At 38.2% G+C, this 15818-nt stretch overlaps 1 protein-coding gene across 1 annotated transcript in view; it reads right to left on the bottom strand.

Moving 5' to 3' along the window:
* Positions 1–13716: 13716 nt before the first annotated feature.
* Positions 13717–15818, bottom strand: part of PUDP (pseudouridine 5'-phosphatase) — a 69109-nt gene continuing 67007 nt past the window's right edge. Inside the window, exon 4 of the mRNA XM_082493149.1 lies at positions 13717–14054. Within this exon, the coding sequence (XP_082349275.1) occupies positions 13878–14054 (177 nt within the window). The 3' untranslated portion in view covers positions 13717–13877. The remainder of the gene's footprint in view (positions 14055–15818) is intronic.

Below are 15818 nucleotides of genomic sequence, written 5' to 3'. Positions count from 1 at the left end.
GTTACCTCCTTCTGTAATTTGTGCATCATTTGAAGACTGTATCAGTAACTGTTTCCCTCAAGACATTCATAACCTCATTAAATAGCTTAAAGCCAAAAGCCGATCCCTGTGTATCAACCTCTGTAGTCAGTAACAGAGTCCTGCTCATAAGTACACTGCGCTATTATTCAGATAACTTTTACCAGACTTTATGTATAGCATGTACATGTAGACTTTTTTTATTGTTTCACATTATTTGTCAAGATACTGTGCCATATCAGGTCAGAATAGAAATCCAAGAGTATTACAGCAACAATACCTTTGCAAGTCAAATTTGTATATGTCAAAAAAGCCCACAAGTTACTTTGACAAGATCTGTTTTCTAGAAACCTGTGTTGATTTGCATTAATTAAATTACTCTCCTTTAATTCTCTATAAACTGAGTCCCATATTAGATGGTTCTTTTTTTTTTTTCTCAGACTGATTTTATGATGACAAGCTTATAACTAAATAGGTTATTCTACTTATTCTTTTTTAAATATTGGCACAACATTCATTTTTCTTCCAGATGTTTCCTGAATGTCCTCCACGTTTCAATACTTTTGAAAATTAACCTTGACAGTGTAGAGAACTCCTCTGACACTTATGTTATAATTCTTTGATGCAAATTACATAGACACGCTGATGGTACATCCAAGTGAGAGGGAGAAAGAGCTTAACATCCTTCAGAGTAACTTTTGTAATGGAAATTTTTTTATCATCGACTATGATGGGACTATATTGTCTGGATGTTTCCCAAAAGATACCAGAAATACCAAATGTCCAATAATAATCATTGTGGATTCATTATACTTTATTTTATTCCATGTTCAAACAGAAAGAAGACGAAACAGAGAATTAGCCACATATTTTCTGTGCCGGTTTGCTACCCTGGAAGCTTTGGGTCCATGACTTAGGACCTAGGACTAGGACCTAGGATTAGACCTTAGGACTTAGTATGTTGAAACATCTTTGCCGTGACGGGCATGGATGGGAGCGTTCCCAGGAGGCCTCCTGAACCTCCACAGTCACATTAGCCCACAGCCACCACATAGCAGGGAAAGGCACAGAAATATTAATTTCACTAAGCAGCTGAAGGGTTGCAATTACATTCAGCTCACTTCACTATTTCTTTGCTTTTACATTGTGGTTGGTCACATTTGCACTGGAACAAAACTGAAAAGGAAGCTGAATCAACAATCTAAACAAAATCCACCCAATGGGTATCTTAACCCTTCTCCATCCGCCCTAGACCTGAACTATGCATTACTCCTGCCCACAGCGTGGAACGACAGCTCAACTGCATTGCTTCCAGTTACCCTGACTTTACATAGGGAAACAGAGTTGTTTGTGTTTTTTTTTTTTTTTTTTCCTCAGTCTTTAATACTTTTTATTATTCTGAGATGCTAACTTCTTATTGTGTTGATCAGAGGAAGTACACATAGTAATCCCGGGTGATTAAGCTCCATATTTGAAGGGATAAAAGAGAAAGAGGGATAAAGAAAAAAGGGATAAAAGAGCTGTCTCTTCTCTTTGTAAAGAGAATGGATAGCTAGGGATTTATGTGTATTCTAGATTTAGAAGCCATTTTTTGTTTGCTATTACAGGTTTTACTTTATTTTATGTTAGTTTTTAATGTTAATCAGAAGTTCATCCTGAGAAATTTACAGCTATAATTAAAAATGAAATTATTTGGAATATGGGTAAAATACAGCATTTGGGTAAATTCGACATTTTCCTTTCAATGGTCAGTAAGTTGTGCAGTTACAGTTACAATATTCCTGGTCTTTTAAAAAACTAATTACAAACTGTTTGCTTAAAATATTATATAATAATATTAAAGCAAATTTCCTGTTAAAAAATCCAGATGCATCACTAATATTTTCCCAGTATTTCAAATCCCTGTTTGCATTCTGGCTTACCAGCTTTTAACTTTTATGACGCAGAATTATATTTTTGTGTGTGTGTTCTGTGATGAATTGCATCTGCAAAGCTCATGTCTGCTGATTGTTTACATCTGTAATCACCTGTGCAATCAGACAACTAAAGGAGTTGAATAACTCAACTAGTTTACACGCACTTCCAAAAAAACCCTGCAAGTACAAGAGGAGAAAAGTATCGTGTTATCATTACTGAACATAATCAAAGAGCTCACGGCTATGCTTGGGACTTTAGAAAGGGGTGCAACTCTGTAATGGTGACGATTCTCACCTCAAGCATTTTGGACACACAGACAATTCTGCTTTTCTGGTGTAAGGAGCTCTGTGCACTGAAGGTGGCTACTGATACCGAAGGGGGTTCAGCAAGGTCTGAATTGCCATCTGGCCGCTCTCCAGCCATCAGTCGATCACTGACCGTATGCACATTTTGCTCATGGCTGGTGATAACTTTTTCCCGACTCTCCCTTCAGAGAGCATGATTAACGGCTGCTCTCTTATCGTGAAGAAGCTCTTCTACCATATCATAGTCCAGTTTTTCACCCCGACCGCACACGGAAAATGTGGCCCACACAACGGGTTGGCTTTGTATTTCCAGGAGTCCCGGTGCAGTAGTTTTAATCTTCAACATGAAAAGTGATTTATGTTCAGATCACTAGGGATAACTATGCCAGCATGCCGGGCTGTAAACCGAGAAATCTGAGGATGAGATTCACTGTAAAGCAAAGATTTAGGCAGTGTTTCCCCAAAAGACCCCTTGATGAGGTGACAAATTTTACCTTTTGACAAATAATCCCAGGTGGTTTTTCATTCAATTAGTGGAATGTGCTTTTTCCCATTTCACATTTGAAATTGCTTGTGTTTTCCCTGGGTACCTTTTAGCTCAGAATCTGATATGAAATACAAGGTCTCTGTCTAACGCGTAAGCGCAAACAACTGTGGTTACTTGGAATTCTTGGAATCCTTAGTTTTGCATGGATTGTCTAAAATTTTATCAGACATTTCTTTGAACATTTTACTTACAAAGACATGATTTACTGAATAAAACAGACAAGAACAATAAATTTTTACTTTTTATACAGGTGCAAACCTCAAATATTACAAAAATAAGAATAATCTGGCAAGAATAGTTGAAGGGTTTTTAATTATCAAGGCAGGTAGGATATCTATCTGGATGAACATCCATACATTTGAGGAGAGCATTTATTGTAACACTTTTGATGTAAACCTAACAGAACTGAAAAATACCGTACCCAGGAATGATACCTCAGCTGTAGAACCCAGAAGGGAACATGGCATTTAATCACTAGTATTAGAATCACATATATGTTGATGACTTCTTACCTTCAATGATGAATTCATACGAGCCATAATGATCAATCATGTCAAAAGTATTGATCTACTGTTAGAAATTTAAAACTTATTTTAATCTTTGCATTTAACTTCTAGCACATACTAAACCCAAATGTTTATATGTGGCAGGGGGAGGGGAAGAAGAAGGTAACAGGGGAGAGAGGGAGATGGGTTAAAAGGAAATTGCCTGCGTGTACTTGTGTGATGTACAGCCCATTTAACAGAGGATTTTATGAGCTGCAATTACATGTACCTCTCATGAGAGATATTTTTCTTTCATTCTAGCCATCACAGTCAAACAAGAAATGTGTTGTGCGCTCTTTTAAGTCTTATCACTACCACTGATCCAGGTAGGAAGACAGTATCATGATTTTGCATAAATCGTCAGAGTATGCTGCATTGTTTTTAAATTTTCTATAGAATTGTATGAACAATTCTACAGTACATGCTAATTTACATCAAGTAAGTGTTGATGAAGTTTGCCTAGCATCATGGCACAAAGTGGATTAGACATTTAGCTATAGAACAAATTCAGTGCAAAGCAGTGTTGGAAGTCTTCCAGTAAAACTCAGCCCTCCTGGAGTCAGAGGTTTGTCTAGTCTCTGATGTTCACCTGCCCCTAACCGGGGCTTAGAACCACCATGTCTGAGAAAATACATTTTACTGTCACTTCTCTGAAGTCACTGCTTTGTTCTGCAGTTACTTAGCTCTTATAAAAAAGAAACACCAGAAAACAAAAACCAAAACCCATCCAAACCCCAAGCCCAAACCAAACCAAACCAAACAAAAAAACCTAATACTCTTGTGCAAAGATATCTCAATAACAACCAACAAGACCAATATTGTGGTAGTAACTTCAGACGGCTTAATGGAAGGGTGTAAGCAGAAAGGTTTATAAATTATTGAACTAAGAACGCAGGGAGTTGTATAGAAATCATAGGCAGACTAGAAAAAATAACTATGATAGTTCCCAATGGACGGTCTTGGTCCCCTTTGTGAGAGGATATCTCAGATACTCAGTGTGTAATCATTCACAGATACACTCTTCAAATCTGCAATCTCTGGTGTGGTCATTAATTTTTAAAAGCTGATATAATACACATCCAGATTATCTACAGAATAGCTAGACTGGGTACAGATACTACCACAGAAACACAGAGCTAGAGGTAGCTGTAAATCTTAGACCACAATTGAGGTAAATATTAATGCAGTTAGCTTGCTCTGAAAGGAAGGCTTCATGTTAGGTGCTGTTATTTGCTAAACATCAGACTAGGTAGTCTATGCCTGGTTCAGCGTTGCTGGAAAAGGGAATGTAAGCCTCCCTGCGGGGTGCTCGTACTGAGTGCATAGTCCTTTAAGCAGTCTCTCTCTTTAAAGCAGAATTTATGGTGATAAGGGTTTACTTCCATTTCCTGGGGAAGGCTGGTAATCTAAGTAAATGTCATTGAGAAATATCCTGTATTTTTAAAGCCCATGGAGTCTCAGCTTGAAAGAAGAAGAGCCAAACAAATCTCATAATCATAAATGTCTTCCACATCCAAACTGATGATTCATTTGACTGAGAAGGCTTGAGTCAACTAAGTGGGCAGTGTGCCATTCTGCTCCTCCCTTCTGCCCTCCCGTATTCCTTTCCTTCCTTCCTTCTTTCCTTCTTTCCTTCCTTCCTTCCTTCCTTTCCTTCCTTCTTTCCTTCCTTCCTTCCTTCCTTTCCTTCCTTCCTTCCTTCCTTCCTTCCTTCCTTCCTTCCTTCCTTCCTTCCTTCCTTCCTTCCTTCCTTCCTTCCTCCCTTCCTTCCTCCCTTCCTCCCTTCCTCCCTCCCTTCCTCCCTTCCTTCCTTCCTTCCTTCCTTCCTTCCTTCCTTCCTTCCTTCCTTCCTTCCTTCCTTCCTTCCTCCCTTCCTCCCTAGAGCTGGATTTCGCTGTTCACTTCCCTTCAGCAAAATTTCACACAGGTGTTAACATCACTAAAAATAAATCACTATTAATACTCTAAGGAGTATTAATTTCTTATCAGATAAGGCAATGGTTTTAAGCAGTTCGCAGATGACAGCTCCTTTCATCCAGATATCAAAAAGTCCTTTGTGTAGGAAGAGGTTTACAAGCTGTTCTTAAGACAGTTGTGTCTTTACTAGGAAATCAGAGCTGAAAGGACCTATGCCCTATATACCATTTCACAAACCCTCTTCCTTCAACCATTCCCACAAAAAATTAACAGTAATTTGATAAGATAGCTATGGAACTTGTTTAGTACACTCTAGAAAAAAAAAAAAAATAATCATTTCCAGCCACAAATTTCAGTTATGTATGTGCTCTGTAACTTTGATAAAATCATTACTAACCAGAGTTACATAACATAGGCTAAGGGAATATGACAAGATTAAATGATATGATTAATAAATTTCCTTACAGTGATACTTGCCTTAGACAGGGGAAAAAATCCACCATCTTTTCCTGCCTCATATTGCACTGAAGTCACTTTCCTAATGTATTTGGTCTGAAGAAAGTGAACGCCATGGGTTTTACAACGTTTCAGATGAAGCCATCAATAAGAACAACGTTGAGGGCCATAATCGATAAGTTTACAAGGCTGCAGTCATAGGCCACCAGGAAATCCATTTTGACTTAATCAGCTTTCCAATTTTTCAGGTAAAATATAGCCCTTTTGGATCATATCCAAGCAATGAAGACACAGTAATAAAATGATTCAATACAGTTTGCACAGTCTTCACAATTTTTAAATCAAGATGGTATTTTAGCAAAGATTAACACTTGGTTTCCCCCATCTTGTGTACCCCATTCCTCCCCCTTTTTTGGTACTGTAATGAAAACTGCTCTCCCTAGTTAAAACAGGCTTATGACGTCTATGCGTCTGTGGATATTTTGCAGAAGGTTACATGTGTGAAATATTCCTCTATGATAAAACTACCATTTGCTGAAATGACATTCTGCTACAGCAAAAAGACATTTCACAAGGTACAACACTATTGACTGACTTTCAGCATTTTCATTCCTTCCTTTCTTCTTTTTTTTTATTTTTTTTCTTGACTTTTTTTTCCCCAGCGTAGCACTTACCTTCTCTTTCTTGAGCTTAACTGCCATGGTCCAGTGCTTGAGGCGCTGAGTTTCTCAGCTAATTAAAGAGCATGAGAAGCTGCAGTCGGGGCAACCCCCGAGAACAGCGGTTGTACTGGCATGTTATAGAGATTCTCGCTTGCATTTCTGGCAACGTATACAGAGAATATTCTGCAACTGAAGCCTAACTGCCTTTCACAAATTTTTGTTTACCTCTAAAGTTCATATGCAATAGAGAAAACTGTGAGAACAGAGGTAAAATTTGCGTATCTGAATTTGTTATGCCAAAGCAATGCTTTCGTTAACAGATAGAAGAACTCCTCTCCTTTCCTTGGTCTTGGGCACCCTCGGGGACAACCAAAGGAGGCTCAGAATGGTTGATCTGTGTGTGTCTTCCTCTTGGCCCTGCACAGTTCTACCCTGCTTTTGGAAAAAGTCAATAGGAATAAAACTATTCTGTGGAACTATCATATTTACATTCTTCCCCAAACAAGCTGCACCTTTGTACGTGGAGCCTGTGGCGAGTGTGTTTTTCTGACTACCAGTTGTAGAACTACATGATCCCCTACTAAACACTTCCTTTTCTCAGAAAGTAGGAGGATGATGTGGACAATGAAACTCCAGTTTGAAGCTCCTAATTCTTTGATTTTATCACATTTGAGTGTAAGTTAGCAGTTTTTCCTGCAGTCATACAGTGATTTGGATTGGGTACTGTTACTATTAGACACACTGCCCACACCCTAGGTATGTAGGCAGTAGTAATCAACTAAATTAACAGCAAGACATCCAGATGATACAGTGGAAACTGCTTTGTCAAATCTACAGGAACTTAATTAAACCTCTATTCTCCAGCTTCCAAAGTTCTCTAAATGAGGACGAGTTGCTGGCTATATAGTGTTGTTTCTCTTTAAGACATGAGGGGTAAATGACACCACCACAATACACTTTTTTAAAGTAACCATGATATCATGGACAAAAGACAGTTAAAAGTACATTTCCAATATCCCCTTCTATGAGCAAATTGCTCTCGTTGACACAGGGGTGTTTTTGACTTCAAAGACATTAAGAATTCACTCAATCAATACACAGTTTGAGCTAAAGACGATGGAGAAAACTGGTATGCAGGATTTTTTTTCCAGTTGTCTTCAAGCTGATGGCATGCTCTTCCAGTTTTGTAGTTGTAGTTTTGTAGTAGCTCAACAAATCCAAAATTTTGAAGTCAAAACAACCAATTTCACTATCATCTGAACTGAGGCACCTACTGATATATTTTCTACATTTATTTGTCCTCTGAGGCTCATCATAGGTGACTTACACATCTTGATTTTCAATTCCAACTGCTTCATTTGCTTTGGACCTTGGTTTTAAGAAACGTGCTTCAGGAGGTTGACTCTTATCTCTATAAATCTATAAATCTCAGTGCCTCATAACAGAATGTCTTTGAACATGTTTTTGACCTGAGTTTTGCTTCTCTTAATGCAAAGATTTTTCATCCATAATTACTGGTCTAGCATAATCACTTTTGCTAAGGACAAGGACAAGTGGAAGGCTTGACTCTTCTGTTTCCTTGTCCTTCATTTCATTGGAGTGTTTGGTTCTAGATGGTTTATACGATGGGTTGCTTCCTTGACTCAGCTCTTTTCTTCTACCATTTCGTTTTTCTCCATTAAATAATGCCCTCTCTGCTATTTTTTGAATCAAAGAAACCTTGGATATTGACAATGATCCTGTTAATATTTCACTTCATGTTCCAGTTTCACATTGCAGACATTCTGGGAAAAGAGCTGCAAAGAGAGGGGTGAGAGCCGAAATGCTTTCTCCCTGCTGAAGCTTACTTTTAATCAAGCGAGCCAACTCCTAAAATTTTGAGTATGATGGCTTAGAGCACATAGGTCATAAGGCCGAAGAACAAAAGAGACCAACAGCCTTACTCATGCTATCTCCTGCCATCTAAAATCTATTATTTTTGTTGTACTGAGCTACCTGGTGTGGACACCACCACCAGCACTCAGTGAGCCCTGCTGCAGGGCAGGCTCCTCAGCTCTTGGAAGTTCTGGTAAGGGCTTTAGTTTGAGTTCTCATCTTTCTCCTATTCCCTACTTTAATAAGGTGATTAGACCCACAATTTGTGAAGTGTCAACCAAAGGGAAGGTTAACTTAAAGTGTGGATGACGGTCATGTTTCTCTTGGGACAGAGAAGTGTTCTGAGAGAGCTCCTTTTTCTCCACTCCAGTCTTTCCATTTATTTCCACTGATTTGGCAAAAAAACAGTTCCACCTTCTCAATGTCAAAACACAGGAAGTTTAGTGAAGCTACAAAGTGGTAAATTAGTAACAAATAAATGGAAACAAATTCATTAGAACAAAGGTCTCTGTTTTTTTTTTGTTTTATTTTATTATTGTTTAATGTTATTCTAATATTAAAATATTAGAAACAAATTTTTCATGTAGACTATGGAATTATGGAATTTAATGTCTAGCGAGTGGTTTTGGAGTTTAAATTTATCAAGATTAAAAAAAAAAAAAACAAAAGTGGATTTCTGTATGGATAACCAATATCTGGAGCCAGTAATAAAGCAGAAAATGTCAAGCTTCATTCTCTAATTGTTAAAGATATGGATGAATCTTAATGCAATGGAAAATCACTTCATTTTGTCTTACTATGAAGCTTCTTGCAGCTTTTTCTGATTTATGCAGTTTAGCTTCTGCTGAAGACATTTTTTGGAATATATGCAACGTGATGCTTGATTCTGGGTAGAGGCTTCTATGGTTTAACGACAGCATTCTTTAGAAAGACATATAATCCAAATGAGGAATGAACACCTCAGCTTTTTCTGATCTTTATTTGCAGAAGGCAAATGCCAAGCTTCACAGAAGTTGGACTGCATTTTGAAACGAATCCTGAACCAATGCAATGAATTTTCACCCGAATATATTTGATGAAACTCTTGTTTATGTATATCTTTCAACCTGGAAATTCTATCAAGATTATCCCCATTGGAGTTCCAGTAAAATGTAAAACCTAATTCACTTATGAGGCAGAAAGGAGTTTAACTTCCAGTACACCACCTCACACATCACTAACTTGCCTTTTCCTTTTTTTTCTTTTAATATCTGTATTTTCATGGTTCAGTTTAGCTCCATCTTGCTGCACTTACCCTATATTCCAATGGTAAAAACTTGGTCATGAAATTTTGCCTGTATTTTGTGGAGGCTGGAATTCTTCTCAGGATATGCCTGAAGCACATGTTCTACATTAAGCCAAATAAAACGAAACATACCCTTAAAATTAAGCTGGTGCTTACTTTCTGTGCTTAATAAAAATGAATGAAAAATGCGCTTCAGTATTTGTTGGGACTGAAGTCTGTTTGCTGAGTTAGAGGATAGAGTTTTTGGATTAGTTTTTAACAGTCCTCTTCATGCAAACACAGATGGAGCATTCAAACGTCCTGATTGCTCACATGTCCTCATGATCTGTAGCCAGGATCTGGTATGGATTTTTTTTAGTTCAGTCAGAACAGGACTTCATCTGCAAAGCAGCAGATGGAAGGAAGGGATCCAAGTATTTAATCTTTCTTTTTTTTTCTTTTTGAACAGATGTTGTTGAGATGATCGAGCTACAGAGCCACAAATCCAACCAAAAAGTGGGTAAAGAAATTCATACAAACATATGTTGATATTTGGTATATGGTTAATCAGGCCACCTACTGCTGACATGAATATCCACCTCTCACATGATGGAGATGACAGGATTTTTAAGATTACTATAGAAGAAGAATTTAATTTTGCACATTCTTTTGATTTCTCATTCAGTCAACAGAAAAGCTAACCACAACACCGACGCTTACTTTAATAACAGTCAAATGGTTCAGCACAGGACCAGGAAGTTGGTCAACAGCAAGCAGTAGAGTACATGGAAGGGAATGTTACTAAAAGGAGGGGAAGGTTATACCATATGGCCCAGGTTCACAGATTTCAGTTTGGGGCAATAATCTCACCGACAACTGTCAGGTGGAATACTAAATGCATGAAAGAATATTTGTATGGGATAGCATTTACTATTGAGTTAAGAAGTGATAGTTTTCTGACTATTAATTCTCAGAACAAGATAAGGCTACCTAATTAGAATTGCAGGTTATGCTGATCTCATCATGGTAGTCATGATGAAGTAATTCTGATTTTGTCAGTGAAATATTTATTAATGTCTCTACATCTTTAAAAAGAAAATTCAAGACTTTGCTGACAGTTCCTTCGCAGTAAACTGTAAATGAGACACGCTTAATTTTTACTTTTTGTAAAACTCCTCAGTTAAATTAAATATATGCAAAACTTTTTCAAAGTTACTAATTACAGCTTATTACAGCATGTTCTACCTAGTAGCTTCCCTGTTGGAATTCAGTAATTATGAACGAAGGGGATCCCAACAGGCACCTGTTTTACACTTGAAAGCTCAGAATTATTGCTCCACAGTAACACTTTGTGTTATGTAACATAAGTCAAAGGAGGAATTATACAGCCAAATTCCTGTTATCTTGTCTGGAAAGACCAGAAATGGAATCCATATTGCATGGGACAAGTTGTTGTCACTGTACAAACACTACTGCAATATCCATGGGCCTAAAGAAGTAATATTATATGCAAAATACCTACACTGAAACAATATTTACCCTTTCTTCAAAAAAAATGTTTCCAGATCCTTAGATGAAAAGCATTTCACTGTAAAACATTATATTATATGTAATAAAAATCTTCTGGTACCATCTAGGTCCGATTTGACTGACCATATGGAGTAACATTTTCTTATTTTTGGAGGTATGAATAGACTACAGTAACAGAAAATAATAACAGTCTACATAGAAGATGTAAAATTTTGGGTTTTTTTAAATCCAGGAGCAAAGAAATGTAAGGAAACTCACCGTGAATACTGAAGAATCTATGATTCATTATTTTTTGTTCCTGACCAAAAAAACCCTTCTACCTAAAACAGTTAAACACCAGCAATGCCTAGAAGAGATTTTGTGAGGAACATCAAAGATAAACAGATGACATTAAAAAAAAAAGGACAGAGGACTATTCTCTTAATACACGGAAATTCTCTTATTTGACATATTTCACGTTCCTTGACTTTATGGAGTTTGATATTTTACCAAGATTTTGGAGTATCTTACGGACACTCGATTAGAAACTTTTTTTTTAAATGCTGAACACAATCATTCATTTTATAAAGCAGTCATAAACCCTGCATAATACAGTTTTCTTTAGACAAAGTAAAGGACATTGCTTCCACCATGTCGTACAAGTACTTGTGGATTCCACCAAAACCTGTCTACATGTCTAGCATTTTCTAAAGAGACCACTATGCTTTTCTTGATGAGATGCCAGAAACAGACAGAAGTAAGAGAGACAGATGGCAACATAAACATTTTGTGGAAATTATGGTAGCCAGGAAAATGAATTTTAAGTATTTAAATAAACCAACACTACAATTTCCCTACTGTCTCTAGGTAATGTGGCAAAAAAAGGGCTCAAGAAAGAGGTAAGAATAGAAAAGTCAGGATGGCCTAGAGAAAGCCATTTGGATACAAAGGAGTTAAGGCCATAACTTTATCAGAATTGAAGCAGTGAGGCAGAATGGCTTCATTTTACAAGAACAAAAATGAAGGCTACATGGCAACACGGAAAATGAGAAGAATATAAGGAAATGAAAGAAGGAAGATGCAAAGCATTTTGGTTAAACTGTTGGATCACATAACCTTGTATAGCTCCTAGCAAGTGTTCACCGTGCCAAAAAAGATAATGACAAAATTACAGAATAATGGAGGTTGTAAGGGACCTCTGGAAGTTGTCTTATTCAACCTCCAAGAAGAAAATAAAATAAGAAAACACAGAAAGTACAACAGGAGCCCTGCAAATAACTTGGAAAAAAAAAAAAAAGACAACAGGATACAAAGGGGAATAGATGGGCAATTACAGGATGAGGAAATGGATAAACATGTTGATAGCAATAACTGCATTAAAAAAAAATGTAATGGGATAAAAGCCAATCCAGAACAGATTTCTGGTTAAGATCTAAACAGTAAGTCATTGAAGTGGAAAAAGAACAAGAAGCTTCTGTGATGTGCAGATGTATTGGGTTTGCATGGCAAGGTTTTGGTAGCGGGGTAGGGGCTACAGGGGTGGCTTCTGTGAGAAGCTGATAGAAGTTTCTCTGTATGTGTCGTAGAGCCAATGCCAGCTGGCTCCAAGATGGACCTGCCACTGGCCAAGGCCAAGCCCATCAGTGATGGTGGTAGCACCTCTATGATAATGTATTTAAGAGGAAAAAAACCTGGGCAACAGGAATAGCAGCTGGAGAGAGGAGTGAGAATATGTGGGAGAAACAACTCTGCAGACAGTAAGGTCAGTGAAGAAGCAGGGGGAGGAGGTGCTCCAGGTGCTGGTGCAGAGATTCCCCTGCAGCCTGTGGTGAAGTCCATGGTGAAGCAGGCTGTCCCTCTGCAGCTCATGAAGGTTAACAGTGGAGCAGATATCCACCTGCAGCTCGTGGAGGACCTCACACTGTAGCAGGTGGATGCCCCTGAAGGAGGCTGGTAGGCTCCTGGTAGGACCTGTGGACCCATGGAGAGAGGAGCGTACACTGAAACAGGTTAGCTGGCAGGACTTGTAACCCCCTAGGGGACCCACACTGGACCAGTCTGTTCCTGAAGGACTGCACCCTGTGGAAAGGACCCATGCTGGAGCAGTTGATGAAGAACTGCAGCCCATGGGAAGGACCCATGCTAGAGAAGTTCATGAAGAACTGTCTCCCATGGGAGGGACCCCATGCTGGAGCAGGGGAAGAGTATGATGAGTCCTCCCCCTGAGGAGGAAAGAGCGGCAGAGACAATGTGTGATGAACTGACTGCAACCCCCATTCCCTGTCCCCTTGCACCACTGTGGGAGAGGAGGTAGAGAATCTGGGAGTAAAGTTAAGCCTGAGAAGAAGGGAGGGGTGGGGTTGTTTGAAGGGGTGGTTTAAGATTTTGTTTCTCATTATCCTACTCTGATTTGATTGGTAAGAAATAAATTAATTTCCCCAAGTCAAGTCTGTTTTGCCTGTGACAGTAACTAGTGAATGAGCTCTCCCTGTCTTTATCTCAACCCATGAGCCTTTTGTTATATTTTCTCTCCCCTGTCCAGTTGAGGAGGGGGAGTGACACAGAGTGGCTTTGGTGGGCACCTGGCACCCAGCCAGCATCAGCCCACCACAGCAGAGAACAAGGTTGGATTCACTTCACAAGATGAAACGCTGCTTTAATTTATCATTTATCATGAGGACAAATCATAAACATTCCAGTCAACTTTCAAAGGTACTGTGTGGAAGACTTGGTGTTAACAGGATTTTTGTGCTCTAATTTTGAGGAAGAGAGGAAAAGATGCAAATCAATCATAAAACCGTAACAAAATTTCATTCCACTTTGCCGATCTGCAGTCAAGTGCATGTTCATAGACATTAGGCATTAATCATATGCTGGTAAACCAAACAGTTCTGGTTTGAAATCCTCCATGGAGTTCAGCAGTAGTGTTGCCTCCTTTTTAAGATCTGGATTTAATTTTTCATCTGGAATCATAACCACTTGCATTCCTGCTGCCAGGGCTCCTTTGACTCCAAGGGGTGAATCTTCAAACACAAGACACTGAGAAACAAGGAGGTGAAGGGAAAAAATTAAAGAATAATGTTACTATGAACTTTTAATCTTTTGATTTAAAATAGAGAATGATCCCAAATAAAACTTAGTAGGAAAGCTAAATTCAATTCCTGGCTTAGACAACCCTAATGAAAACAAGGGCTAACTTGTCAATTTGAACATCTGCCTGGTAATTAACCTTAAATTCATTTAAATTAAAAAAAACATCAACACGCATACTTAAATCCCAGCGAGTGGTTATCCAGATGTTCCTAGGTGATTTGCTTCATAGGCATGGGTTTAAGCACAAGCTTAAAGTAAAGTTAAGCAAGTGCCTAAATATCTTTATAAGCAGGCAATTTAATTCTTCAAGACCAACTTTACAAGCCGCAAAATGGCAAAAGCAGTGCTTTCACTTACAGATGTGGCATTTCCTACATACACGAGAGGGGGAAGACTACATTACATAGGTCAATATTAGGACTTTGGATGTGTAGAGAGTGAGACAGAAGTCACTTGTCAGAAGAGTCCTGTCAAATTCACGCTCTATTTGCTTAATTCTTCCAAAGCAATGGTAAGGAAGAAAATAAGTGATCATATGGGAATGCTACTTTTAGAGAAGAGACAGTTTAGTCAGGTAAAAGTTCCACGTCTTACAATAGTCACAATCATTCAAGATCACAGTTTGGAAGCAAAGGTTTTAAAAATAATTAATACATTATTTATGTGAATTTTGTAGTTTAACATCAGAATATTGAATAATAAGTATGTACAAATCATCTAGTCCGAACTTTTATATAATAAGAGATAATGCTTCTGGAGCTGATTTCAGAATGCGTATAATAAAATATCTCTTCCTGACATTACTCGATCCTGAGTTTGAGTTTCTGGTTGTGGACAATCCAAAGGAACCCTTGGCATTTAAGCATCCAAAAAATTCTGACCCACACTGACAAGTGGTTTCTAACACTTCTGCAATTCAGACTGCATTTATTATCAATATTATTAGCACTGCTACTACTACTAATACCAAAATTACTGCCACAAATAATTCCAGTAATTCCTCATAGATGTTGGGATGGTTGGTCCAATTTTCCCCACACCCTTCAGACAGTGCAACTCTGCCTTATCACAAATTTGTCCCTTATGCATTAGGCCCTTCTCTATAGTCATTACTGATCAACCAAATCCCTTTCTACATCCCCAGGATGGATCTTCTTATCTTCTTCATAATGCAATAGGCTGTGGCAATTAATATCAAAAGGGTGAGAGCAATGATTTGCTAAACTTAGTCTGAATCCAGATACAACACACTGGGAGAACATACAATATCATACTGCACCTTTTAGGCTCTCTAACACACAACTGTTTCACCAGGGAAGCTCAGGGATACACAACATTTGTACATTCTGGTTGTGCTCTAAGAGAACCAAGCTGTAACCTCCAAAACTTTATTATGTTCAAAGAAAACATTTTTGCAAGATGTATTAAATGTCCGCTCTGTATATACCCATCTGTATCAGAGACTGGAAGAAGAGTGAATGAACCTTTTCTTTCTGCTTTGTTTTCTTTTTAAAATATTGATTCTTGCCCGTCAACATGCCAGCAACCACTGGGAGACTGCCAAGAGAAAGTAAGAGGTGCTTTCTACCTTGCATGTAACAAAGTAAAACTTAATTCATGTTTTTTAGTGAGCCAGTGGAATCACACCGATCTATTTTGTGCTCATTTCCTTTACACAGCCACTAAATTCCAGTTTGAACAGTGTTATAT

The sequence above is a fragment of the Vanellus vanellus genome (assembly GCF_965231255.1).
Source record: "Vanellus vanellus genome assembly, chromosome: 1".
NCBI classification, from domain to species: Eukaryota; Metazoa; Chordata; class Aves; order Charadriiformes; family Charadriidae; genus Vanellus; species Vanellus vanellus.
This window is presented reverse-complemented; position numbering and strand designations above follow the sequence as displayed.